We start from the raw sequence: 26,490 nt of genomic DNA, 5'->3' as shown, positions 1-26,490 counted from the left end.
AGAAATGCATTTCTGGTGCTCTGTGGGTGTGTTCCATCCTCACCCCGCAGTGTGGCTGTAGGAATGGAGCTAAACCCCAGGGTTTGCAGGCTGTGGGCTGCAACTCGAGCAGCACAGTGAGAATTGTGCAAGTTTGCTTTATATTGCACAGTAACAGCTGACTTTGGATTTCTCATAACTTATAAGTGTAGTTTTCTGAAAAAACAGCTACTTAAGACAAATCAGTTGGGAACTGGTGGCAAATGAAATTACCATTAATTGAGTTGTGAACCATTGTTGCTCCTGAGAGGTGCTCTGTAAAACCGAGGAGTGTGATCCTGTGCTACTGAAAGCAGTGGTGGCTTTTCTGTCAGTTTAAATAGGTGTGGGGTTTGGCTTAGGGCCACTTGAGCTAGGCTGAGTGGGCCTGTGGCACGGTTAGAACTGTTTTCCTTAATCCTTTTGGTGTTAAAGTAGGATTAAAAATAATAGAAATTCTCTGAAGAGTTAAGCTGAACTCCTCAACATGTTTGGTTTGAATTGTTGGGTAAGATGAGTTTAATTTTTAAATTATCATTCAGTTAGGAATTTTGGTATATGTATTTATGGGCTTTGTCATTATTTTTGTCCTTAGCTGTAAGGAAGTTACAAAATTCACAAGTAAGTTATACCACAGCAATTTTCTAATGTTAGTTTGCATTAACACATAGGAGACAATATTATCACTCTACAAGCAGCTGTAAATTTGGAACAGTAATTATGCAATTTTGATTCTTGATTTTAACCAGAAAGTCTAAGAATAAAGTGTCACATGTTCAGACCTGCACAATCCTTATTTCAGGATTACAGTCTTTTTAATCTCATAAAAAATATCTGGAGTAGCTAAAATCGTTAGTCAAGAATTAAGTCAAAATATTCTTTCATATATAATCACCTGCTGCCTTTGCATACTCATTATGAGATGTAATTCCAGAGCATCACTTAGAAAGTTAAATTAGTAAGAACTGGAAATATACACTAAATTGTTGGTTTGTTTTCTAGTAATATCATTAACTTTTTACTTTTACTACTGGTGTATTTATAATTCTTGAGCAAAGTAAATCTCTTTCCTCAAGCATAATTTGCATCATCTAGCTCACCTTGGTATGGTTTTTGACTGTCACAGTTATCTCCATGCATCTGGCAATTTTCTGGAGTTAAGACTGGAGTCTCATGAGACCAAACCTCGTGCATTTGTAATATTCTCCAGCATGGCCTCTTTTTGGCAGAGAGGTAGAAATATTTTGACAGGTATTAAAAGGGGGCACTGTCTTCATCTTAAACACAGCCTCTTAAGTTTTTCAGTAGTGTGTGCAGAAAGTGATTTTGCCTCCTCTTGACTGCATGTACTTTTTCTTTTCCCCACTTTTCCTGGGCAAGTAGATGTCATGAAGTTGAACCCAAGGGTCACAGTAATGAAAACGTCAATCTGGGTGCTGTTTGTTCAGTGTTGGACAATGTGACTTTTCAGTTTGGTGAAAAGTTCCCAATCCTTTTTTTTTCCTGAAAATATCACTGTATTCAGCACCTTGCAAAGGTCTGATGAGAAATCATTCCAGGCTGTAAACAAGACATGGAGATTCTCCAGTTGGTGTTTACTGTGTGCATGCTGAGAACCCTCTCTGACTGCCTCACTGCAAGCGCACTTCTACCAAACTCTCAGTGTGCTAATTGCCTTCTTTTGTTTCAGACAAAATCCAGAAACTACCTTTGAGGTGTATGCAGAGGTGACTCACTCAGGAGTCAGCTGCATCGGGAAAGGTACTGTTTGCACTGTTTCTACCTCTTTATTGGCTACAACTATGCTTAAGAGCCATATATTGTGAGATAATGAAATGCATTTAACATTGTGCTGTTCTAGCTTTTAAAAATATCTTAATTACTTGTTCTGTGGAATCTTTTACAGTTAGGACTAAAAATTTGAAATTTATGTTTCTGTACCTGATTGTGGATAATTTTCAGGTTTCTTTGACTGTTTTGTCTCTTTTTGTCTTTAAAATAGAAATAACTCTTTTCTTGATTAGATTGGAAAAGTAAGTGCTTTTTAAGATTGGTATTTGCTGCTCATGTAAAAAAGGGTAGTTCTAAACCAAAAAAATACTCTTGAAACATCTTGTTTGGCATTTGTTTTTACTTCCTCTTTCTTACTTGCCTACAGAAGTATTTTTATTTGCTCCCAGAGTTTTCCCTTTGATGGAATGACTTTATCTGGAAATTAGGCATGGATGCAGCTTATGATTTGGTTAACTGTTTTTATCATTGTTATCAAGTCATAATTACACAAGTATTCTTCTGTAATATTATTTTTGATAAGTATTCCTATGTTTATGGTAGAGAAGTCCCATAACTGCTGAAACCAACATGTAAGTACATTTGGGAATTTTTGATTGCACTTTTATCTCACCTGAGGAACTTGAACAAATAAGCAGGAAAAGCAAAGGCTGAAATTCATAATCCCAAAAGATACTGTTATGAGAGTTCAGTCTCTAGAATGGCACAAAAAGGAAGTTCATAAAAATTAAATAATTGTGATTAGTCATGTACTGAAGTCGTATTTCTTTTGTCTTGTATTAATTAAACAATCACGTGTGTGTGGTAGATATGGTGTAATGAACCAATAGAAAGGATTTTTCTATTTTATGGACTGGAAAGCCACTTACCTCCTTTTATATCTGTATTTGTTACAGTCTGTGAAAGTCAAATAGCTGCAACTCCTTCCTTGCCTGCCAAAGCCTCCATAGGAGCTGTAGCTGGAATACAGTTTTGGCTTGTCCTACTGCTCTGTGCCATCACAACTATTTGATGTAACTGCAGGAGCCCTTTTAATAACTGGTCTTTGTTTCTGCACATCTGACCTGGATTCTAGTGCCAGAAAATCTGAACAAATTTGACCATAAACATTACATTGTACAGTACTAGTGTCTGGGTATAATCTTCTCTTTGAAGTTTGTTTGCATCCCCCTGGAGGGATTAATTCCCTGCTGTGGGAAGGTGGGTTAAAAAGCACGGAAACTACTTTACAGGTTTTTAATTGGAGAATTTAGTATACATTTTGTTCTATAAACCAACTGATTCTGTGGGAGTTTCACTTAGTTGTGTTTTTAGGTTTGTTGTATTCACTTGTAGGTGCAAAATCTTCAGAAATTCTTTTTAGAGAGTAAAAAAAGAATTTTAATAATTGTTTTTATTAGCCGTATATTTTGAAGTTACTCCTCTGAAGAATCTTTAAGGAGATTTTTCCCCACCGATTTTTTTATACTTAAGAGGTGTTCTTTATTCTCAGAAGCCTTAGATTTGTGTATACCCAAATCTTTTGTCCTTCTGTTCTGAATGAAAGTTGTGTTGTTCAGTGTCAGCTGTATACTGTGTCCCAGGCAAATCACCATTCCAGAAACACACACCTAGAAACCTCCATGTAGTCTGTGTCACTTTTTGGCTGTCTGTTCCATGCCAAAACCCTAGGAATACAGATTAACTTTTCTTTTTTTTGCAGTTGGGGAATGTATGTTATATGGCAAGGAGCAGCTACTGTTGAGAAAAGTAAAATGCATACAAGTTGTGTAAGAAGCAAATTGTCAGGCAGGATTGAAACTATTTCTCCCCGTTTAATTGGTCCCAAAATTAACTAAGGCAGCTGTTTTTGAAGTTTGTGTCTAGTGTAATAGTGCTGTTGATACTTAAAATGCTCTTAATTCTGTACCAGTCCTCTGCCTTGGTCTTGAGGAGAAAGAATTACTCCAAATCTGTAACTGCTCTAGAGTGGGGCATTGTCTGCCTGGTGGGATGGTTAAACTTGCCTTCATGTTGTTGTTCAAGAATTAATGTAGCTGTCATGCATTAACCCCAGCTGGCAGCTCAGCCCCACGCAGCCACCCGCTCCCCCAGCCATGGTGGGATGGGAGAGCAAACTGGGAGAGTGAGAAAGTAGCAAAGGATGTTTCCATGTGACTGTGAAGTATCAACTGGAATTTTAAGCTTTAATGTATTTCAAAGTTCACAGTCAACTGCAGAGCAGAAAAATCAGTTCTGGATTCCACAAAAGCCACTGATAAACCAGCCCAAGTTCAATGGAGGGCTGCAGAGGTGGTGAGTGAGCTGAAGCACTTCAGTGTGAGGAGACAGGAGTGCAGGGCTGGTGCAGCCTGGAGGAGGCTCCAGGGAAGCTGAGCAGCAGCATTCCCTGCTATGGGTGTATGTATGGGTGTATATGTGGGTGTATATGTGGGCATATATATGGGTGTATATGTGGGTGTATATGTGGGTGTATATGTGGGTATATACGGGTATGTATATGGGTGTATATATGGGTGTATATATGGGTGTATATATGGGTGTATGTATGGGTGTATGTATGGGTGTATATGTGGGTGTATATGTGGGTATATATGTGGGTATATATGGGTGTATGTATGGGTGTATGTATGGGTGTATATGTGGGTGTATATGTGGGTGTATATGTGGGTATATACGGGTATGTATATGGGTGTATATATGGGTGTATATATGGGTGTATATATGGGTGTATGTATGGGTGTATGTATGGGTGTATATGTGGGTGTATATGTGGGTGTATATGTGGGTATATACGGGTATGTATATGGGTGTATATATGGGTGTATATATGGGTGTATATATGGGTGTATATATGGGTGTATGTATGGGTGTATGTATGGGTGTATATGTGGGTGTATATGTGGGTGTATATGTGGGTATATACGGGTATGTATATGGGTGTATATATGGGTGTATATATGGGTGTATATATGGGTGTATGTATGGGTGTATGTATGGGTGTATATGTGGGTGTATGTATGGGTGTATATGTGGGTGTATATGTGGGTATATATGTGGGTATATACGGGTATGTATATGGGTGTATATATGGGTGTATATATGGGTGTATATATGGGTGTATATATGGGTGTATGTATGGGTGTATGTATGGGTGTATATGTGGGTGTATATGTGGGTATATATGTGGGTATATGTGGGTATATATGTGGGTATATATGGGTGTATACATGTGGGCATTCCCTGGGAGGTAAATACCCATCGTGGTGGGGTGTCCAGGCTCCCACGTGATGCGTGGCAGGGGGACAAGGAGCAGTGACAGGCTGGATCAAGAGACATTCTGAGTGGATATGGGGAACCTGTTCACCATGAGGAGTCAAGTATTACACCAGGTCACTCAAGAGCTGTTGTGCATCTCCATCCTTGGAGGTTTTCAAGACCAAACTGCTTCAAAACCATGAAGAACCCAGTCTGACCTTACATCTGGCCTCTGTTTGAGCAGGAGTTTGGACTAGAGCCCTCCCAAGGTTCCTTCCTGCCTCAATTGTCCTGTGATCCCAAGATTTGACTCATAGAAGTGTAAGCTTCAGGATCATCTGGAGAGTATTTTGTACACTTAATAAGGTACAAAGACAAAAATGTCATTGAAACCAAAGAAGTTGAAAAAGCAAATATTGTTTTATTCCAGTCCAGGCAGAACTTTGCTAAACCACAGTGAAATGTGTGAATTGAGACTGGAAACGATCAGCTTCCTGTGCTCTCACTGTCCTTTCCCTTCATAGAAATAATAATCATCTGTGCTCAGCATTATGTATTTTTGGTACATGAAATCTTTGGTAGATAATACAATTCCAGCATTCGGTTGTATTTAAAGGTGTTTTTTGTGCTTTTCTTTGTTGAATTCACAAGTCTTACTTGGAAACTTACAGATTTTTCCTACTTAAGTAAATGTGATGTCTTTTTTTTTGAGAATTGTGAAGCAGGATAGCTTCAACTCTGACTGGCCACATGAAGATTAGTAATTCTAATTAAAAATATATTTCCTTAGGGGAAGACAACACCAAACCATTTTTTTGCCTAATGATTGGTGTTTCAATGGAAGCTGGTAATTCCCCTTTCTGAGAGGACATGTATTTGTCCTGTTCTTTCTTTGATTACCAATGTACCTATAAAAGCTTTTCTTGGTGTCCTTGGCCAGATTTACTTCTGGCAGGGCTTTAGCTTTCCTAACCTGATGCCTGGCTGTTCAAGCAGTTCCTCTGCATTCCCTCCAGGCCATGTTTCCCTGCTTCCACCCTCTGCAAGCTGCCTGTTTGTGTTCAGTTTGTCCAGGAGCTCCTTGTTCATCCTTAGAGGCCTTCTCTCCCCTGACTTCCTCTTTGTAGGGATGCTTTGCTCTGGAGCCTCCTCACCAAAAGTGAGAAGCTGCAAACTAGAACTGAGCTTGTGTTTTTACAGTGACAGTACATGGAATTGGGCTAGTGAGAAGTCTGTGTTGTGTGTGTCAGGTATAAGTATGTCAAGCATAGGAACTTTGCAATTCTAATGCTTCTCACCAGCTCCCACACATTGACTTTTAGAAGAAGAGGGAAAAATAGCCATGGTTTTGTTGTAAAAATGAAATATTTTAGGGAAAATATTGGCTCAAAGTAAAACTGATAAGTTTTGTGTCTCTGGTGCATGATCTTCTGTCATGCATTGGAATTGTTACATGATGTAGATAATTAAAAGCTTTTTTATGAAATGCAGCTATTTTACTGGATTTCTTTTCCTATTTTTAATCTCTGTGTAAAGGAAGGAAAAGAGCATTTTATAAGATTGTGATTTTTGTATTTGTTGGGGCATTTCATAATACTAAAACTTCACAGAAGCTGAGGTAGTAAATTACAAAGAACTTTTATTGTTTCTTTTACAGAGGACAACTGCTTAAGCTCACTTAAGCACTCCTAGATATCCAGTTCTATGCTATTGACACATTGTAGAGAATTGCATTGCAACTCTTTCCTATGTGTTTAATCTCAGCCAGGACATTGTTTTGTGCTGGTTTTTTGAGATGCAGAAGTAGAAAGGATCTCCTAGCAAATTTAGTTTAAATACCTTCATAAAGAAAGTGAAAGCTTACTACTTGTGAAATTTTTCTTTTAACTTTCAAAGCACTTTATGATCTTAAAACTGCTGCAGATCATTCATCAAAAATAGGATGTGACAAATTTAAGGCTGTTGCTGGACTTCAGCCAAAGATTCTCTCTTGTTAGAAAGGGCTGTGAGGAGAATTGTAGTCTGACTGTCAAACTGTTCATATAGCAAAAGAGAATTTGTTAGTCTAAAGTAACCGATCAAAATAGTCTCTGAAGTGAGAGCATTTGAAAGTAAATGCTCACAAGAGTAAAACACCCCCTACACCCCTGTCTGGGAGGACGTACCATGCTTTTGTGTGGGGTTTTTGTGTTCTTGCCAAAGCAGACATTAGAAAAGTATGTCAAATCTGTAGCTTTACCATGTAGTGTGCCAAAAGGCCTTTCTCTCCAAGGACCTCATCTTTCATCTTTTTGTGAGTGTAGCATAAATTCTTGCTGTGTGTTCAAGGAAAAAGCTGAAATGGTTTAGTACAGCTAAAGGATTTCTTTCTGAGTGTTTTTTAAAAATCCATGGTAAGTTAGAAGCCTAAACGCGACCGCATGGACAAAGTGTGAGTATGTTAGAGTTTAACAAATGTTCACTGGATTAGGAAAGGAAATGTAGTTTATGCTACTTCTTTTATGACAGAATTTAAAAGGTCTTGCTGTAAGACTCTCCATGTGCTTCTTTCTTTTCTGGAAAACATACTGCTAAGTTGAAAAGGGAGATGAATCTTAGAAGGAAACTATTAACTCTGAGGTAGTTTATCATTGTTTGAGTGAAAGGATGACATTTGCATTTGAATTGGCTCCTAGAGTAGCATGTACTACTAATCTTGTTCCTACTAGAAGCTTGTGAGTAGTTTAAGTACTTCCTTCTTTACTTTTCATGTTCTAGCCTTGGGTTGTAATAGCTCTTTCCCTCCCTCCCCCCCTCCCCAGTAGATCACAAATGTATAACTTAAACTAATCGAAGTCCTTAACTCTACTGGGAGAACTCACCATGTACTTGGGCCTTAAAATTATTCTACAGTTGCCACTGTGGTTTGTGTGGTAGGACTTTCACAGGTAGAACTAGCAGCTTTCTGTCTCTGTCAGACACACTGCTGCTCCCTACCATTATATTTTGTTATAGACTGTAATGTTACGTAGCAGAGCAGCCCTTCCTAAACTGATGAAGGATTTTCTTGAACATAAGCAAAGTTACTGGACTAGGATTAAGGTAAGAGTTGGTCATTCAAAGGTTTGTAAACCTTACCCACGCACCTCTCAGAGCAGCCTTTATTTTTTTAAGATGAAAGCATTTTATTGGTTCTAATATGCCCATTCTGTATTGAGAAATAGATAAAATGTTGAAGGTTTAGAAATATCAAAGGAAGTGCAGAATTCAGGTCTCTTTCCATTAAATAAGGGCTTTCTATTGAAGGGGCTAGAATTCCCATATCAGGAGCCTTCCTACCCCATCTTTACAGTGTTGTGTTGCTGCACTGAACTTCCTAAAGCAGGATTGGAAAAGTAACCAAAGCTAAGTAGGTAGGTGGTATTTGGGAATTCTAATTCTCCTAAGCTGCTGCTTTGTTTTTCTGTTTCCATTTGATTGCTTTGCTTCTAAGTACAAACAAGGTGGAAGATTTTAACAAAGAGCTTGCTGGGACTGCAGTGTCAGGGTAAGTCAATAGCACAGTTTGAGCTGGTTTTTGTGAAGACAGTTTACAGTTTGGTTTTTACAGTATAAATGAAATACAGAACTCAATTTGAAGAGAAACTCACCTTATAAAAAAATAATAGAATCTGTCATTTTGCAAGTCATCATACACTTTATCTAACACATTTTAGATGTATTCTCATCTGATAGTACTAGATTTAATAAACCCCCAAACCAGTAATATCAAATCTGAGTGTTTCTCTGTTGCTGTGAGCTATTTTGTGGGAAGAGAGCTCTTTGGCCTTTTTGCTTCATGCTTTAACTACTTCTGTCTACAGTCTTTCCTATTTCACAAGTATTTACTAATCTGCAGTATATTGCTATGCTGGCACTGTTTAACTAGACAGAAAAATTCAGCACAGAAAGTCTCACTCACAAGACTTTAAACTCTTTTGTTGATTTATATTTTTTTAAAGGAGCTTGACATCTTCATCAAGTTCACAGTGGGCCTGCTTTGTTTGCTTTCTCTTGAATGCTTGATAAGATTTTTCTTCTATTGTTTTGTGCAGCAAGGACAGAACTTGCCATGGCTGAGGTGGTTTTTTTGTAAATCCACAATATGGTCATTGTCTGCTGCTGAATAATTGTGACTGCTTTTTGTACAACCAGAACTAAGGCTTTGGCTGTGAACAGATTCCTTCTTAGCGTGAAAAGAGACTAATCCATGTAAATACAGCCCCAAAATAAAGCTTTACAGAAAAAGGGAAAGGCTGCTAAGCAGGAGGGCAGAGGTCAGCAATTTAACCTTTAACCTAACAAATAAGAAGCATGAAAGTTCCCGAATTGGTTTACAAAGGCAAGCTCCTGTGATCTGTCAGTTTTTCTTTTCATGATAGAGTTGGGTGAGAAAACTGACTGACAGCTAGTGCCTTTTTAACTGCAGGTTGGAATTAACTGCTAAACTGAAACTTTCTTAGGGAGGGTATTCTAGTGATTCTAACAAATTATTTTCATTCACTAGCAATACTTTTCCTTGAATTTATAGATGAATTTGAGTGGTTGTTCCTTTAAAAGAGTTCTTGAGAGACTCAATTTAGATACCCAATATTACTGGAACATTGAAGATTTCAGCATTTGAAGCGTTGAAGAATTTGGTGAAGCACTTGTTGCAATTAACTCTCTCCTACTGTGGAGCGTTAAGAATGGGGCTGCCTTGCCAGTAACTGCAGGATGATTGTCCTGTGAACAGAGTCCAGACGTTGGTGTTAAAGGGTATGTGTGTGTGACTTTATTGAAGGGAGCAGTTAAACTTCGGTTCATTCTCAGTCATAAGCATTTCCAGGGGGTTTGTTTTTTGGTTGTTCTCAATCACAACAGGTAATCTGGTTAATGAGTGTTAACTTCTGCTCAAAGCTTAGTGCATCTGTAGTTAACCTGGATGCAGACATTGCTGTAAAGGACTTGCAATTCGAGTGTCATTCAGGTGAAAAAGAAACAAAGTAGTAATGACTTTAAAGGAGACTCCCTGTAGATTTCAGAGCAGGGACTTTGGGTGGTTCCTTTCCCTGAAGTTGGCACGGTCCCCTAAATCCATCCATAGCTGGATGATGCTTCCTGTGAATGTTTTCAGTGGAAGCACTGGAATTTGGGATTTGTGTCTGTCTTTAGCCTGTTGTTGTGTGGGTTGGTAGCTGTAGCAGAGCACTACAGAGTGCTTTAGGGCACTGAGCAGAGCACTGCTTCAGGAGCTGCACTCAGGCAGAGCAGGTTTGGGGAGGACCAGATGGACGAGATCTGTTTGTATTGCTGCTTCTTCTTCTTATGGGGAGTTCCTTGCAAGAAGAGAGTGTAAACTGGAATTCAAAAAGAGGCCTGTCAGAGTGCCCAAGGCATGGGCTGCCTGCCTTTGGTGTGGTATTTTTTGTCATGAACAAAAAGTGACATTGTTAGGTTTTCCTGTGGTTTTTTGTTGGTTTTGTTTTGTGTTGACTTTTTCTGTTCGTTTGCGGTTTGGGTGTTAGATTTTTTATAAACTGAAATGGAGTTTAAAAGAGATGATTTGAGGTTAGATGATTATCAAATAAGTGTAAAATTAATGCAAGACTATTGTTTTACTCCAGCAGGTGTCAAAACCCAAAATCAAATCCAAACAAATCCTAAACTCCACCTTCTGTGCTACCAGAGACAATTTGGATTTTGGTCCTTCTTAGGTTAGCAAGTTTTGGTAAACCATTTGTCAAAATTCCAGATGCTGGCACATTTTTGGCTCCTGGGAAGATGATTTTTATGTCTTTTTTTAAGATGGAAACAGCTTTTTAATATTACTTATTTCATGGAAGAGTGAAATAGAAATGAAGGAAGTTTGGCTTCCATTTTGAGGATGATAAGCTTGGATAGAGGGATAGAAGAGATCACTGATACTGATAATATTATTGTCTGGAATTGGTTATACTCTGGAGAGTTTTTTCTGAACACTTTCCTGCCTGCAGTATCTACCATTAGAATTTGTGCTGAGATTTCAAGTGGTGGTGAAGGGAATTAGACTCACAATTCCCATTGCATTCTACAGGTGTTAACTCAATCCCATATTTGGTTCCTTTGAAGAATCCTTTACTTTGAAACCACGTAGTTCAGAATATAAATAGTGGCAGCATGACCTCTTCATGAATTGATTCTTACATTGTTGCACTCCTTAAGTAAACGTCTCTGATTTCTGTCTGTAAGATACTTTGGAGATCCTTGAGATCTTCTGTTCCAGAGGTTCTAAAACCAGATTACTGCTCTGGAGAAACACCTATCAAAACTACTTAGAGCAGACTCAAGCCAAGTGTGAAAATGCGAGGACAGAATGTCTGACTGAGCAGCACAGTGTGGGCAGAGGCAGGGGCAGGGTGCTGGTGTTTGCTGTTGGTGAGCTGTGTGCTTGACTCGCTGTTATTGCAGTGCAGTGCAGTTTGTGAGTGTTATTGCAGTGCAGTTTGTGAGCTGTGTGTTTGACTCGCTGTTATTGCAGTGCAGTTTGTGAGTGTTATTGCAGTGCAGTTTGTGAGCTGTGTGTTTGACTCGCTGTTATTGCAGTGCAGTTTGTGAGTGTTATTGCAGTGCAGTTTGTGAGCTGTGTGTTTGACTCGCTGTTATTGCAGTGCAGTTTGTGAGTGTTATTGCAGTGCAGTTTGTGAGTGTTATTGCAGTGCAGTTTGTGAGCTGTGTGCTTGACTCGCTGTTATTGCAGTGCAGTTTGTGAGCTGTGTGCTTGACTCGCTGTTATTGCAGTGCAGTGCTTGCAGTTGGTGTGAGCTCCCAGGAGGGGAGGAGCAGCTCTGCTGGGGCACAAGCTGCTGCCTGCTGTAGGATGGGCTGTAGCTCTGTAGGACAGAGGGTGGAGCAAATCCTAATGAAACATGGCAGGAAAGGTAAAGTGCAAAAAAACCCCAAAACCAAACCCCAACCCCCAAAACTTTACTTGAAGTAAATATGAAATTTTCTCATGGAGTTGTGCTTCACTTGCACCTAAAGTAGTTTCTGGTTTTATCTGATACTTGTCTGTTGGTCATTGACTCAGTTTAATTTGAAGAGTTTATCAAACACGTAGAAAAGATTCATTAGGGTAAATAACCCTCTCTTAAAGCTGTAACCTCTGTCCACAAATGCATTAGCATTCTTTTTTTTATGTTTGCCACAAAATAATATATTAATCTCATCTTATTCCATTTTATCTAGAGGTGGCACACAGAAAAGTGTTATAAATATGATTATTTTGCTTCATTGTGATTAAATTCCTTCTACACTTAAGATCAGATTATATTTGCCCTATGTATTTGTTAAGGCCTGTTTGTAATGATCCATCATCTTATTTTGTAGACAGTAATGGTAAAAATTGTTTTTCGTTTGTGTTTGGGAAAATTTACTTGTAAATGATTTGCTAGAAATATCTACCACTACAGTATTTCACAGTGCATCGATATGGTGTAATTAAAGATAGCTCTTTAAGGTATTTTCTGCTGGGCAGAATTAGCATGTTAAAACAGAAGAGTGCAGCTTTGTGTGTACCTTGGCAGTGTTCATAAACAAGAATAGATGTAGTGAGTAAAAAGAATTCTTTAACTTGTTCAGTATTTTATTCCTTTAGTGAATAGTAAAATCTCACAATTTGCCATCTCTCTTGCATGGATGGCAAAAGTGTGTTCTGTTACACTTAGAAATACTGGATGTGGCATGCAGTAATACAGTAATTACAGCTTATCATTTTGATGGATTTCTTGATTGCTTTGCTCTACCCCGGCCATGGGATTCTGTCCTTCACTAAATCATCTTGAAACAATTCTGTATCTGGACTAAATCTGTGCAATACAGTGGGTATCAATCACATGGACAATTAAAATTAAGTATTGACATGTTTTTAAAATAGTCATACATCTCAATTTTGTTTATCTCAAAGTTTTAAAAAACCTAATGACCTCATTGCAGCTCGACTATAATTACCATGTTTAAACTTCTATGCATTTTTTACTTTAAACAGCCTTTGTGTTTTTTTAAACCCAAAGAAAATTAATGAGAAGAGACAAAGAGACATCAAAGAGGTTTTCCCTCTGATTGCAGTGTTAGAAGTTTTGCCTGAAAATAGGTTACATTTCTTCTGTTTTCAGCTGAATCCTCATTAACTTTACATTTTAATGATGTCCAGAGCAAATTATACGATTATGGTAGATGCCTTAAAGGGAAGCTTAAAGGACACCTTTTTAATGTTTGTTTCTTTACTGGTGGCAGTATTTGCACCAGTATTATAAACAGCATTAGACTGATGAAAATAATTCCAAAACATATCAAAATTATATTCCATTTTTGCCATATATGTAGTATGAGTGTCTTAATTTAATATTTAACACAAATGGAGCATGTTATGGGGAGATCTTCATCTTTGTAGAAGAAAAATGTAAATCAGATCCTTTGAAAGAGTTTACAAATTACTTGTGCATCTTCTATTCAGTTTTATTTATAATGATCAAGTAAAATGGAGACAGATGATTTAACAAAGTCTCAGAATTGTTTTGTTTTCTTGAACCTTCCATGGAGACAATGGTTGAAATGTTAATAAAGTGCTAGCTTGTATCTTCCAATGACTAAAAGCATTATTGAGGGAACTTGATGGAGTTTCAGTTAATTCTGTTTAGAGGAACTCTAATAAAGGCAGTTCTATGTTCTAATGTACTTCTTCTACTAAAAATTAAGATTGCATAATTAACTTTATAGATGAAGAATTGTGTTATAGCAAATGCAGCAACAAAACCTTGTATTCAGTGCACCTTAAACAAGGTTACCTGGAAATGGCAGTAGCTGGAATGGAATTTGGACAGTTCAGAATGCAATACATCATTTCTGACTGTAGCTCAATGAAAAGTTAGAGCCAAGGATCTTGTGAAAAGTGGAGTCTTCTGTTCCCCTGTCCTGACACTTGGTGTCTGTGCTTCATGAATAGAGCCTTTGATTTTCTTGTGCTGCACTTCAATCAGTGAATTTTTGGGAGCTGGGATTATGACAAGGGGAGGGGAAGAAGTCGATGTGTGCTCAAGTACAGGTGCAAGGTAGGGCTCAAACTCCAGTTAACCCAGTGAAATGTTTCCATGTGTTTGATTTTCATCATTATTACAGACTGCTGTGTCTTGATGGAAGCATTTGATATGCCTGTCATCAATAATCAGTGAATAAAGCAGGAGTTGTTAACAAAAAGAAAACTAAGCTTAGCCTTTCCATTTCAGTATGATTTTACATCTTCTATTTCATGTTAGTTTTCTGTAGAAACCTTTCAGAAATCTAAATCGTCATGGTTGTCTGGAGTTATGACAGACCCAAACTGCACATCCACCTTGGTGGACTTTATGTGATATTGTGTTAGAAAAATGGATTTGAGTCTTTCAAAGGTTTGGCTCTCTGCAAGTGTGAAAACAGCTGTTGGAAGCCATGGTTTAAGTTCCTAGTTAATCTTAAGTCTTTTGGCTTTGATGCCTGCTCATGTAACTTTAGTTTGAAGATGGCGTTGCTAAAGGAAATAAAGGTTGAGTGCAATTTCCTCCTTTTTCTCATCTTTATTTTATAATTATCAGAGAATTGACAATCTTTAGTTGAGATGCAAAATAAAAATACTGATTAATAAACTCAGGAAGATACAGATTACACACTTCTGGCTGACAGAAAGATGTGCATGTTATTTTTATTTCCTTGGCAAGAAGGATTTTGTATAGAATCATATTAGCACTGAAAACATGGAATGTTCTTCCTGGTAACTTGTTCTCCAAGTATTTGCAGCGTGGCTGTTTCCAGCCAGTTATGTGTTAATGATAGTGCAAGGCTGAAGCATTCCAATCATTCATATGCCTGTCCTCCCTTTCTCATAAGAGTTTCTTTGCTCAGGGTTTTTGCCTTATTCCTTTTGCTTTGTTGTGGTCAATTCAGTCAGTATAATAGCATAGACACTGGCTTTTTTCCCCCTTTTTTTTCTTTAATAAAGAGTTATGTTAGAGATATACTATAACAGAGATAAGAGCTATTTATGTCCTAAGCTATTGATTTTTAATTAATGTTGCCTGGGCTCATACATGTTGGCAGAATTGCTAACAGCTTGTGGCATTTTTTAATTCACATCTTCTTTTTTAGTATTTTGACAGTGTCATTCATATCTCATGAAAAAGTACCTCGTCAGGTTAAATGTGTTAAAACACCGAGGGAAAAAAAAAAGGAGAGAATGGAACATAGGGCTGCCTAGAAACCTTGATCCAATGCCAAAGTATTTAAACAATTTAGTGTTTTGGTTTTCTAGCTCCAAGCTGCTTCTCAAATCCCTTGCTAATTAATCCAGTTAATTCTTTGTAGACTAACTGTATGCAGGGCTTTTTCTTGGGCCTCTATCACTGAGAACCCTGTTTTGTTTGAAGCAAACCTAAGCTCGGTTATAAAGGTTGTAGTAACAACGTGAGTACTTGCAGATGTAAATACAGTGTTTTGAGCCTTTTTAAAAGGAGTTGTGTTTGTGTAGGTAACTTCTAATTTAATCTTTCATGTTTAAAAATTAAACATACATACTTGTATAAAAAGAGGGAGAGAACTTCATCATTAGTTTGGTCACTTAAGAAAAGGCTGTGGAGCCTCTGTGGAACAATCATGGCATGGAGCACTGATCTTGTGGGACTAGAGTTAGTGATTTATGATTATTTTTCAGTGAGTAAATTGTGATAAATATCATTAATTTCTGTTCTCAAAAAGGGTGTTTGGGCGTAGTGCTAATAAGAGTTTAGCAAATAAACGTGAGTGCTTAGAAATGACCTGTTAGTGCTTGAAATTCTTCTGATGACAGTACAAGAGCAGTGTGAATTCAGACCTGGAAAAAGCAGCTGGGGAGCAGAGAGCTTAGAATCCCAATTAGACATGGAATGAGATAATGAGAACAGAACAGGTACTGCTCAAGGTGTGCTGGGCTGTGATAAAAGCTCTTGAGCTTCCTGCTGGTTTGTCAGATTTGTGAGAAGTGTTTCCCCCAGCATCCCACTCCCAGAGTCAATGGCCAGCTGCACCTCAGCACAGCCTGGATCATCAGCCTGTGGAGAGAGTTTGTACAAGTGGATTCAAGTTACAGTTTTAGATTACCTTTGGAATTGGTAGTGAAGGAAAAAGATTGTTTTCAGCAAATCTGCTGCTAAGGGTGACCAGATTGAAACGAATCTGCAGAGCTTTGAAAAGGGCTGAAAGTTTAGTTAGGAGTTTGTGGTTTCTTAAAGCTGGGCAAGGGAAAGAGAAAGGAAATCAGTGAAATTGCTGGGTTTCTATAGGGCTGATTTCCAGGGCTGTGACGTGATTGTGAAATGTTCCTGCTCAGACTGGACTACTCCACTCTCTCAGGAGCATTTTGATAGCTGGATGTATGCTCTCATACATCTTGGAAGTATCAAGTGTCTGAAAACATTTTTTGTGGGTAAAAATCCTTTTGATACCCTTGCCTTTTCTACAGTAGCAGAAATGTTTTAAATTTTTTTAGTGAGATGATAGATTTCCTGTCTAGCTGCACTGAATATCAGCAAACTCCTCTTTATCTAAACCAAATTTTTCTTCAAGCCAACAGCACTGCTTTAAATGTGCTAAACTTACTTTCACAGAGACCTTCCTTTTGTTTCAGCCCTGCACACAGCATAGTGAGCTTTGCTAGTGTAACTGAAAGCATTGCAGCCCTGCACTAGGTCAGTCCTGCATGTGTCAATATATCCATGGCTCTGGTGTGCTGCCTGATGTGTCCAGTTAATGAACTTCCCTCCAAAAGAGAGAAGTCATTCTGAACAGCTGAACATGAAGTGATTTTGTTTTTCTTTCATCTCACGGTCATTAGCTCCATGAGATGTATTTTTCCATGTTAGGAACTCCTTCCCCTCACCCCCACTAAATTTTGAATGGTGTTCAAGAAGTTGAACTTCTGTCATCAACATTTCTGACTCCACGGAAATGTTTTGCTGGGGTGCATATTGGATGCTTTTCCTGTTCTTACAAACTTTCCTCCCATTTAATACTTTGCTTGAAGGCTTTCATGGGACCTCAGTGATGCTGCAGCCTTACATGAGGCTCACTGTGACCAATCTCTGGTTTTGTTTTTTTTTTAAACTCGATTCCACCTTACCTGTTCTTACAGATTTTTACTGTTTTACCATTTTGAAAGAATGGGCAGCACTAATAGCAGTGGTGAGTTGAGATGGGCATGTTGCATGGCTCAAGCTGAAACAAAAAGGTGAGGCTGAGTACTGAAGGGTACAAGGCCAAATTCTGAAGTGTCCCAATAAAATGATTAGTGCTCTCTATTATGTATGATCTTTTAATAGATGAACTTGCAACACCTCAAAGCTCGGGAATGCATTGGTGACCGTGGAAACTCTTGGTCAGTTCTGTTTCTTGGCCCAGGTTTCTGGGGTTATCAGTGAGGGTGAAGCTCTAAGTGTGGCTACACTAGAAAAGCTACAAGCAGAGCACAGTATGAAATCAGCTCCCCAGAAAGGCTCGTGAGGTTTGGCTGTGCCTTGTTGGTAAGGACATGGGTGGATCAGATTCATGGTGTGGCAGATAAGCTGTACCCTACTGCCCATGCCCAAAGCATTTGTGCTGACATCTCCACTGCAGGGACCAATGGAGCGGAGCACGAGGTTTTCAGCGATTCACCTTGGATGGAATTGTTTGTTTGGTTTGGCTGCCATCCGGGTCTCTGAAGCATCCTGAGCCAAGCAGAGGTGCACTAACAGAAGCCATCAGGCCCCATCAAGCTGCTGGTGCAGCTCTGCTGTGTCTGAGCTGTGCAGTTGCTGTGCTGAGGCTCCCCAGTTGGTGCCAGAGCAGTGTGGGAGCAGTGCTGCTCCACAGCACGCGGGCACTCCGAGCCCGGGAGCTGTTGGAGACTATCAATACTGAGAGGAGGAACGGGGGTCACAGTTTGAATTGGAAAGTTACATAGCTTCAGGCTTAGAAATCAGTATTCACTGTTGCATGTGTAACAAAGAAGGTTTCTCTCTGTAGTTCAGGCAATTATCCAGTTGCTCAAGAGAAGGGTTGTTGTTTTTCCTTTCTTGGTACAACACTTCAAGAACTTATGGTTGGCTACAACACTTCTGTTCCACGTCCTTTTCCAGTCAGCTCAGATTAAACCTGGTACGTGGCAATCCATATTGCAATGAATCTATTTCTGCAGTGCTTTGTGTGTATTTCTGACAATATGTCCATCTGAAGTTATTGTGGTTGGTGAAGTTTGGAAAGAAATTTTTAAAAAGTTAAACAATTGTAAGATGTTCTCTAAGACATAGAAAATATAGATTATTACCAAATTTAAATGGTCAAACTATCACTAAAGCTAAACCCAAAAATGACAACAATAAAACAGCTTGGAAAATGTTTATAAAACTCCAAGTATTTTCTGGTAGTGAAAAGCCTGGCAGTGTGTTGGAAAATACTGTTTGTTTTCATTAGCAATTCCTTTAGGTTTTGTAATGCAGTTGATTGATTGCCATGGCCACATTGTGGTTTTACACAAGTTCTTTTTAATACACTATTGCTAAAAAGCAATATGAAATTAAAATATTAATTCTGTTTTTTTTCAGAGCAACAACCAAGTTAAAAGTTATTTGGTTGACACAGGAAAGTAGAAAATGTATCATTACATAAAAATTTCTTGTAAAATTATTTGAATAAGGATTTTTTTAAATGAAGGTGCTTAGTATGCTAATTAATACAATTGGGTATTAATTCAGTTGGCTATAAGCTCTAATTTTATCAAATATATCAAATATTTTATCAAACTTTTATTTTTGCTGCTGTACAAAGCGAGCTTAGAGGAATTGGTTTGGGTGCATGTGCTTGGCCCTTGAGCAGGCATTGAGACGGGCATTCAGAAGCCATCTGAAATACATGTCCTGTAAATGTTAAAGAGGTGACTGTTTCTTGTAAAGCTGTAAAAGCTCTGGTTGCTTCGGTCTTAGCCTGAGAATTTGCATTCTGAGAATCTAAGTTAACAGATTTAGACAATTACTGCTTGTGTCTGGTATTGTTAAACTCTAGATGATGCACTAATTTGGATTAATTAATTAATCAGGATTAATTTTTGCTGCATGTTAGCTAGATGTGATAAAGGTCTTTTTAGTTTTCTTTCTTTATTGCTTCTGAGACTTTTAGAAAAACCTTAGCTTGTAAATCATGCTCTGCATGGTATTGGCACTTCCAGACTGTCACATTTAAATCAGAGCCTGAAATATTAGTTAACTGATTCTTTCATATCCCCAGGACAAGGAGGGCTTGCCAGCTGCTGTGGAAGTGGGGGGACTGTCACCAGGCAACTCTGCTGTCTCGGAATAGAAATACAAAGAGGCAGGAGAGAAACAAATTCAGTATTCATGGCCTGAGCACTTAAAACACATCTCTATTAAATTTATAGAGTGTCAAAAAGGTTATGAGAAAAAATACTCTGATCAAACACAAATAAATTAAAAAATTATTAAACCCCCAAAAAAGCCTGCTTAAACTAGATGTTCCCATTCAACTTCTGCATTTAAACTCTTTTGTGTAATTATTACAGGCAGCCTGTAAAATGTTTCAAAACACTTCATATTTCATTTTGTAAGCCAGGCTTTGTGGATTTCTTGACCACTGGAGTACAATTTTACCTAATTATATTTTTTTGCAAGTTTTAGCTGCTGTATAGTTTGCTGACTAAAATTACAGTGGGAAAAAAGAATTTAAAATACAATCCATTCAAAATTTGCCGTTTGCAGGACTCCTGGAGTTTGGCTTTGATTTGCAGGAATACTACATTTCTGGGTTGGTTGAAGAACAGATGGTTATCAAGAGAAATATCCCCTTAAGTGCACAGTAAAGCAAACTCAAAAGATTCATCAACCGTGCTTTAATGTGGGCTCGAGGTATCACCAGAGTCATTAACCAGTGCAAAGAAAAGATCTGAAGACCTCAAATGAAGATGGGAGAAACATGTAACAAACAGGACTGGAAATAAGGACTTACTTTGTCTTCTGGTTTTGATCTCTGTTATTTTAGTTTTAGCTCTATCATGTGCATCCTCTTCTTAGAGTTCTAGCTTTAGTTCTGTCAGTATCAGCAGTTTAAAAATTAATCTGGACTGAAAGCTTCCTGTTCTTCTTTGTAAGGAAATAATTCTGAGTTTGCTGATCACTGAAGACATCTTATGCTTTCCAATGTCTCCCTACTCTTAGCAGTTTAGAATGGTAGCAACAGACATTAATCTATACCCTTATACAACTGGCTTTTGTAAAACCAATATCTTGGTATGGATGAAACAAAAGAACATAAGGATTTAATAGAGAGATAATTCCCCAATTGTATTTTATGTTTTGAACACACTGCTTGCACCAAAACTGTTTCCCAACTTCCATTAAAAGAATTAGCAAAGTTTTGATTAAACCTGGCCCCATTCCATATAAGAGTCCAAGGGAGTAAATAATAGCAGTTAAGGTGGAACAAGTTGCCTTATGAGAGGGTCTGACTGAATGCTCTGCACGTGGCAAGCTGGGCACTTCAACAGCTTGCCATGACACCGAATAATTGATGGGGAAACTCTCTGCTGGTAAAAGGCAGTGAGTGTTTTTCCTGTCTTCTCATCCAAGAAGTGAGCACTGGGTTTGTTTATGTAACAGGATTGTAAAGTGAACCAAAACCCCTTCAGATGGAAAGTTGGTTTGTCTGCTAGAAACAGTGAAAGTCTCATATTTAATGTTTGCTCTGAACGGCTCATAAAGCTGCTGCTGGTCTCGTGCCTGCACTAGAAACTGGTGTGAGGGCATCAGAAACCTGGTGTGAGGGCATCAGAAATGTGGTGTGAGGGTATCAGAAACCTGGTGTGAGGGCATCTGAAACCTGGTGTGAGGGTATCATAAACCTGGTGTGAGGGCATCTGAAACCTGGTGTGAGGGTATCAGAAACCTGGTGTGCGCCCCACATGTACGGACATAACTCTGACAACCTGCACCAGTTCTTGTGTTGTTAGAGCTGTTACCTCTCTACATCTCTTCGTTCTGGAGAGCTGTATATTGCCTTAAGTAAAAATCTGCAAGGTAATCTGTAATTTAACCTGCTTTTTTTGGGATTTTTTTAAGGATTTTTTAAAAACCACATATAAGATGTTGCTGAACACTGCCAAGGCAAGTTTTGTTCCTCACTGCCCCTCTGGCTCTTGATGTGTTAATAATATAGAAATAATTATGGAAATCATAGTAATTTGCTTAATCTGTTCTGGTTTTTTCCCTTCCTTCCTGTTTCCTATGATGTATATTTTATACTGCCTTTGCTCTCAGTCTTTCCTGCTTTCACATCACTTTACTGAAGTCTGAACAGCATTTTGTGTCTGAGTTACAAACCTTATATTATGTTTCTAGATGAAACTGTTGTGAAAAGCATTTTTATGTTACTAGTGAGGTTATTTGGCGCTTGCAGGGCAGACTCCCCAATGTTCTGTTAAAGAGAGAGGCAGGCTTAGGAGTCTCTTTCTTGTGACATCTGTCCATGGCCTCGCGCGCAGCGGCTGGGGCGCCAGTGCTGGTTGGTTCTCTCCCTGCAGGCCGTGTCCATGGACTCAGGCCCAGCCTGGATCCTGGGGGGGTGTTTGTCTGCCCTGTGATCTGCCAGGTGAGGAGGGTGGTTACAAACTCGCCTGGGGTGTGTGTTTGGGTGTGGAGCTGCTGTGGGTGCTCGCTGTGCTCAGTGACACCTTGGGGTGACGTCAGTCTCACACGGTGCTGCTGCAGTGGCCTTGTGGGATGGGGTGTAAGGCTTTCTTACAGAATTTTCCTTTCATCTTGGTTATTTTCTGACTTGCACACTTTTAGAATAAAGTGCACTTTAAAAAGAAAGGACTGAAGGCTTAAAGCTGCATATGAAATAAAAATGGAAATTTTTATTCCATATGTATTTTATGCCAGAACTTATTCTGAGGTTTCGTGTCTGTCTTCTGGTGTGTGTAGGTTTTTTCTTTCCCACATTTTCTCCTCCCATCCCCGCCTTTTTCCCTCCTCCCCTGCTTCCTGCTCTCTGAGATGGTATCTGCAGGCTGAGCAGCAGCAGGTTAGGGGCAAGCAGGAGTGTTCGGCTGTGCTGGGTGCAGGACACCAAGGAGTTTGCAGAGGTTTGGAAAGAAGTTTGCATTGCTTTTTAGTTGTGCTGCATAAGGGTGAGAATCTGTAGTGGATATAGAAATTAAAAGTTACTCTGAATGGAATTCCAGTTCATTTCAGAGGGATTGCAGCTATAAGGACCTTAAAGAAGTGAATGAGGTAAATACTTAGTTAGGAGAAAAAATGAAGTAAGTTTCACTATATTTTTCAATTTGGGATTGAAGTTATTTGTTCATAGCCATAATGGATTAAATTGGCTGACTTTTATCAGAAAAAGCAAGTTTGTTTATATTGGGTTTGCATGGTTTACTCTAGGAAGTATTTTCTGTTAATTTTTTGAAAACTTCCGTGGTCTTATAATTTCCATAAAATTCAAATACAGACCAGTTTGAGCTGTGCTATTTGTAGAAGTAATTAGGCATGTGTCTTTTAAAAGCATAACTCCTCACTTTATGACGTAAGAAAAGTTGTGAGTAAAAGAGCAGCATAGTTACACTAATATGCCATTGTAGCATGTTCCCATCCTGTCATCTGGAAAATTAAATCAGGTTCCAGCGTGGATTAACATCCAGACTTGTGTGGAGGGGAAGGTACTGTCTTAAATGCCATGAAATTGAACAATGGGATTATAGAGTTCACAGCTAATTTCAATATTCTGCTGTACTTGGCTTTTTGTTAAACAAGATCCTGTATGGAGAGGCAGGGATAGCTTTTAGAACTTGGAAACATTCACATATTTAATGAAATACTAAAAATAATAGCTGGAATATGTTTGAGTAATGAATGCAGTGCTCTATAATGTGCAGAGATGTGATGTGGAATCTCCACTTCCAGAGGGGAAATCTGGATGTGCTGGCCATGAGAGCTGCACTGGCCCAGTGTGGAATGTGTGCTGGGTGTTGCCCTTGGTGAGTCTGTGCCTGTGCAGAAAGGCCTGGCTCTCTGTCTCCAAGAATGAGCCCTGGCTTTGCTCAGCCCTCTCCAAAATAACCCCCGTGTTGTTCCACTGGAAAGCGATTCAGGCTGTTCCCTCAGGAGCACCTCTTAAAATAGTTGGGAAACTGCTGCAGAAATAGCCACAGAACCTATTTCCTATGGGGATTTCCAACCCTGTCCTCCCTGGCACGGGCACAGGCTGTCCCTAGTGAGGAACAACGGAGCTGGAGCTCCTGCTCTTTGGCCAGCTGAGATTCTGTGGCAGCAGCTGCTTTGTGTGGAGCTGTATCCTCTGGGAAGAGAGCTTCCCATGGAGCTTGTCAGGTTGGGAAGGGAGCCCACACTGGCTATGCTGAAGTCACTCATGGATCCTAGGAAATTGAGACAACGTGCCATTGCTTAACAAGCTTTTTAAACCTGAGTGTAAGCATTAGGAATAAAATCGACTTTTTCTTGGTACCAGCAGTTTAAGTTTGTGACATATGTGTATTTCTTTGCACTTCTGCCCCTACAAGAAGGGGAGATGGGATGTATTTTTTATCTTTATTTTGGAATGTTATTGCTTGTATTCTTTCTGCTTTACACTTGCAACTCACATTTTCCAGTGCTGTATTTCAACATGTATTTATATTCATGGATGGCTGTTTTCCAGGGAAGTTTGTGAGCACTTGCTTTAGGCATAAGCTGTGTGGGTCTTGTCATCTTTGTGAGCTGAAAATACAAAACCAGTTGTAATGGAAGATAAACAGGAGATACTAGGTTACCAACAACAGAAAAGTTCAGCGTGTAGCACAACCTGAATTCTTGTTTTGGGGTTTGGACAAGTTTAGTTTGAGAAGCATCTCCATAATTCCTGTGACTTTTTCTTTTTGGGGGTTAACCTGCACTGTGTGTTCCTGGTTTGCAGGTTCTGCTCCTGCTCTCAGCTGAGCTCAGAGCTCTGTTAAGTTATGTGTGACTGCAAGGCTTCAGCTCAGTGCTTTGCTGTAGCTGGGCAGGAGGTTGGTTGGGATTTCAGCCTGGCTCTTCCCTTGTTCTGATGTCAGCAAATAGATTCCACTCTCCTGAACTTGAAAACAGTATTTTACATGTGTTTACTTTGCATCATTTCACTCGAAAGCCTGTTAAGTACCTGGAATAACAGCGTTCCCTGTTTTGAGTTGCAAAGGGCTTTCTTACTGTCTCCAGCTATAATGGAGCTGCATCTAACTGTTTGCATGCACTGTGCAAAACAAATTACTGCGAGTAAAAGTGTTTGAAGTTCCCCAAGTTCCTTTGGTTTTACAGGCAGGGTTGACAGTCACTTCTGTTCATGTGTTTGCCAAATATTTCACACGAGTGCTGAACAGTTTTCACTGATACTCGTGGTGCTGATTGAAGCTGAGTCCTGGGTGCTGCCTTGGCCTGTATCTGTTTGCTTGACTGTTTTCTCTTGTTCAGAATAACTTGCATATCATGTCTGTTGTGACTTTTAGGCGATTTGTGCTTATTCCTTCAGGGGAGAGCCTGTTCTGAGTAGTTGTGATAGCAGTGTTTGGCCTGTGGACAAGCTAGAGCCCTGTGTCACACGGGCGTGTGACAGGCAGGGCAGTTCCCTCCGGAGGGACCACAGAGGCAGGAACAGGGATGTGTTTGCTCAGGGTGAGTTCAGCTGCCCTGAGCTCTGGAGTCTCCCCAAGCCCTGCACCACGAGCTCAGATGGGGCTCTCTGCTTCATTTAAATACACTGCAGCACCTTTGTCTGGGCTGTCCTTCAGGGCAGGGAGCCCCAGGAACACAGAAGGGCTTTCAAGATGCTAAGAAAACAAGAAAAATGCATGTTTACACACACAGTTACTTTGTATGACTAATCTATTTTGTTGCATTTTTCAAGAATGAGAATGTAGTTTGCCATCTATGGACTAATGTGTTTAGAGCAAACACACTTTGGATTTATGTCAAATTGAGTTCCTCATTTCCCTAAGATAATGGTAAATGATGAAATGTTGGGCGAGGCACTATGTGTGTGTATATTTATATTAAGTTTGAGAGCAATGGATCAATAGAAAGGGCAGGGACATGTAGGTTTCATGTTCAGACACCATTACAAATGTCTGCAGCAATACAAATTTGTTTCTTTAATTGATTTGGGTGGGTTTTTTGGGTGGAATTCTGAAATCTTGCCCTCCATTAATTAATTTTAAAATTATTTTAAAATATGCATCTTAATAGGTGTGGCATAGTTTCTTTTTACCACAGCTGTACTTGCTGTGCTGAAGTTGAAGCTGTACTGTCCTGTTAATTGCTAACTGTGTGCAGAGGGGCCCATGCCAGCACAGCTTTTTGTCACATCTTTTTGTGTGTTTGGACACTTTGCTCACTTACCTGTGTGTAGGCTGAAGAATTTTCAAAGTTAGGCTTAAAAGGAGATCCCTTGCTCTCTGTTTCTGGTTTGCTGTGGTAATGTAGATGGCTTTGCTGATATGTGCATGTACAGTTTGATTTATTGTATATATATCACAGTGAAATGTTAAGACCAAGCATCTGATTGTCTGGAAAATGTAAAGCTGGAAAGTTTATAAAGGCCTGGGCTGTTGGATTTTTTTGCAGGGTGATGCCATTTCCTGTTGCACCTACCCCAACCCCCCAGGTGTGCCAACCTCTCCTTTCCCCTTTGCCCTCCTGCTAAGAGCTGCCCATCAATCTCAACATTCCAGCAGGGTCGTGGTGTGGTTGGCAGGAGTTCCAAAGGTGCCCCTCAGCTCCGGGCTCATTGGCCTGTCCCAGTGTCTGTATCCCTTGAGCCTTCCCCTCCTCACACCTGGTTGGTGGCTCACCTGTGCCTTCCCCTCACCTGTCCCTGGGCTTAAAAGGACACGGGACCATGGGGTCTGGATTCTGTTGGGAGCTGTTACCACATTCAGAGGTCTGTCATCCTGGAATAAACTCTGCATTAAAACTCTACAGCAGAATCCTCTCCTTTTTCTCTTCACCGTCCCCTGAACCTTTTCCACCTGAGGTAAACTGAGTTTCTGCTGTGCCTGGATTTGTTGTGAGTGCCTAGCTGCAGCACCCAGCCTGCCAAAGGTATCTCTGAGGTGAAACAGCACAGCTGCAGCCTTTGGCCCAGCAGCAAGGGCCAGACCGGGCCAGGCACGTCCCACCCAGAAATATTGGGATAAATATTCCATAGGATTTCTCATGTGAACCAAGTACACCTCAAGAAGGAGTTTGCACCTGCTGGCAGCAGAGGCACCATGGCCCAGCTCCTCACTCGGGGAACGCTGCCCTGGGGACTCTGGGCTGGCACCTGTGGGACAGCAGGGCAGTGCCCGTGCCACCCGTGCCA

General features: G+C 39.7%; 1 protein-coding gene across 4 annotated transcripts in view; it reads left to right on the top strand.

Moving 5' to 3' along the window:
* The window catches only part of DENND1A (DENN domain containing 1A), a 150,820-nt gene that overhangs the window by 4,179 nt on the left and 120,151 nt on the right, over positions 1–26,490 (top strand). For all 4 annotated transcript variants that reach the window (XM_071454131.1, XM_071454130.1, XM_071454134.1 and 1 more), the window contains exon 2: positions 1,709–1,779. In XM_071454131.1, the coding sequence (XP_071310232.1) occupies positions 1,709–1,779 (71 nt within the window). The remainder of the gene's footprint in view (positions 1–1,708; positions 1,780–26,490) is intronic.

Source organism: Agelaius tricolor, unplaced genomic scaffold (assembly GCF_023055355.1).
Source record: "Agelaius tricolor isolate 1412-34295 unplaced genomic scaffold, bAgeTri1.0.p SCAF_38, whole genome shotgun sequence".
In the NCBI taxonomy this organism is placed as follows: Eukaryota; Metazoa; Chordata; class Aves; order Passeriformes; family Icteridae; genus Agelaius; species Agelaius tricolor.
The sequence above is the reverse complement of the archived record's forward strand: the minus strand, read 5'-3'. Positions and strand labels throughout refer to the sequence as shown.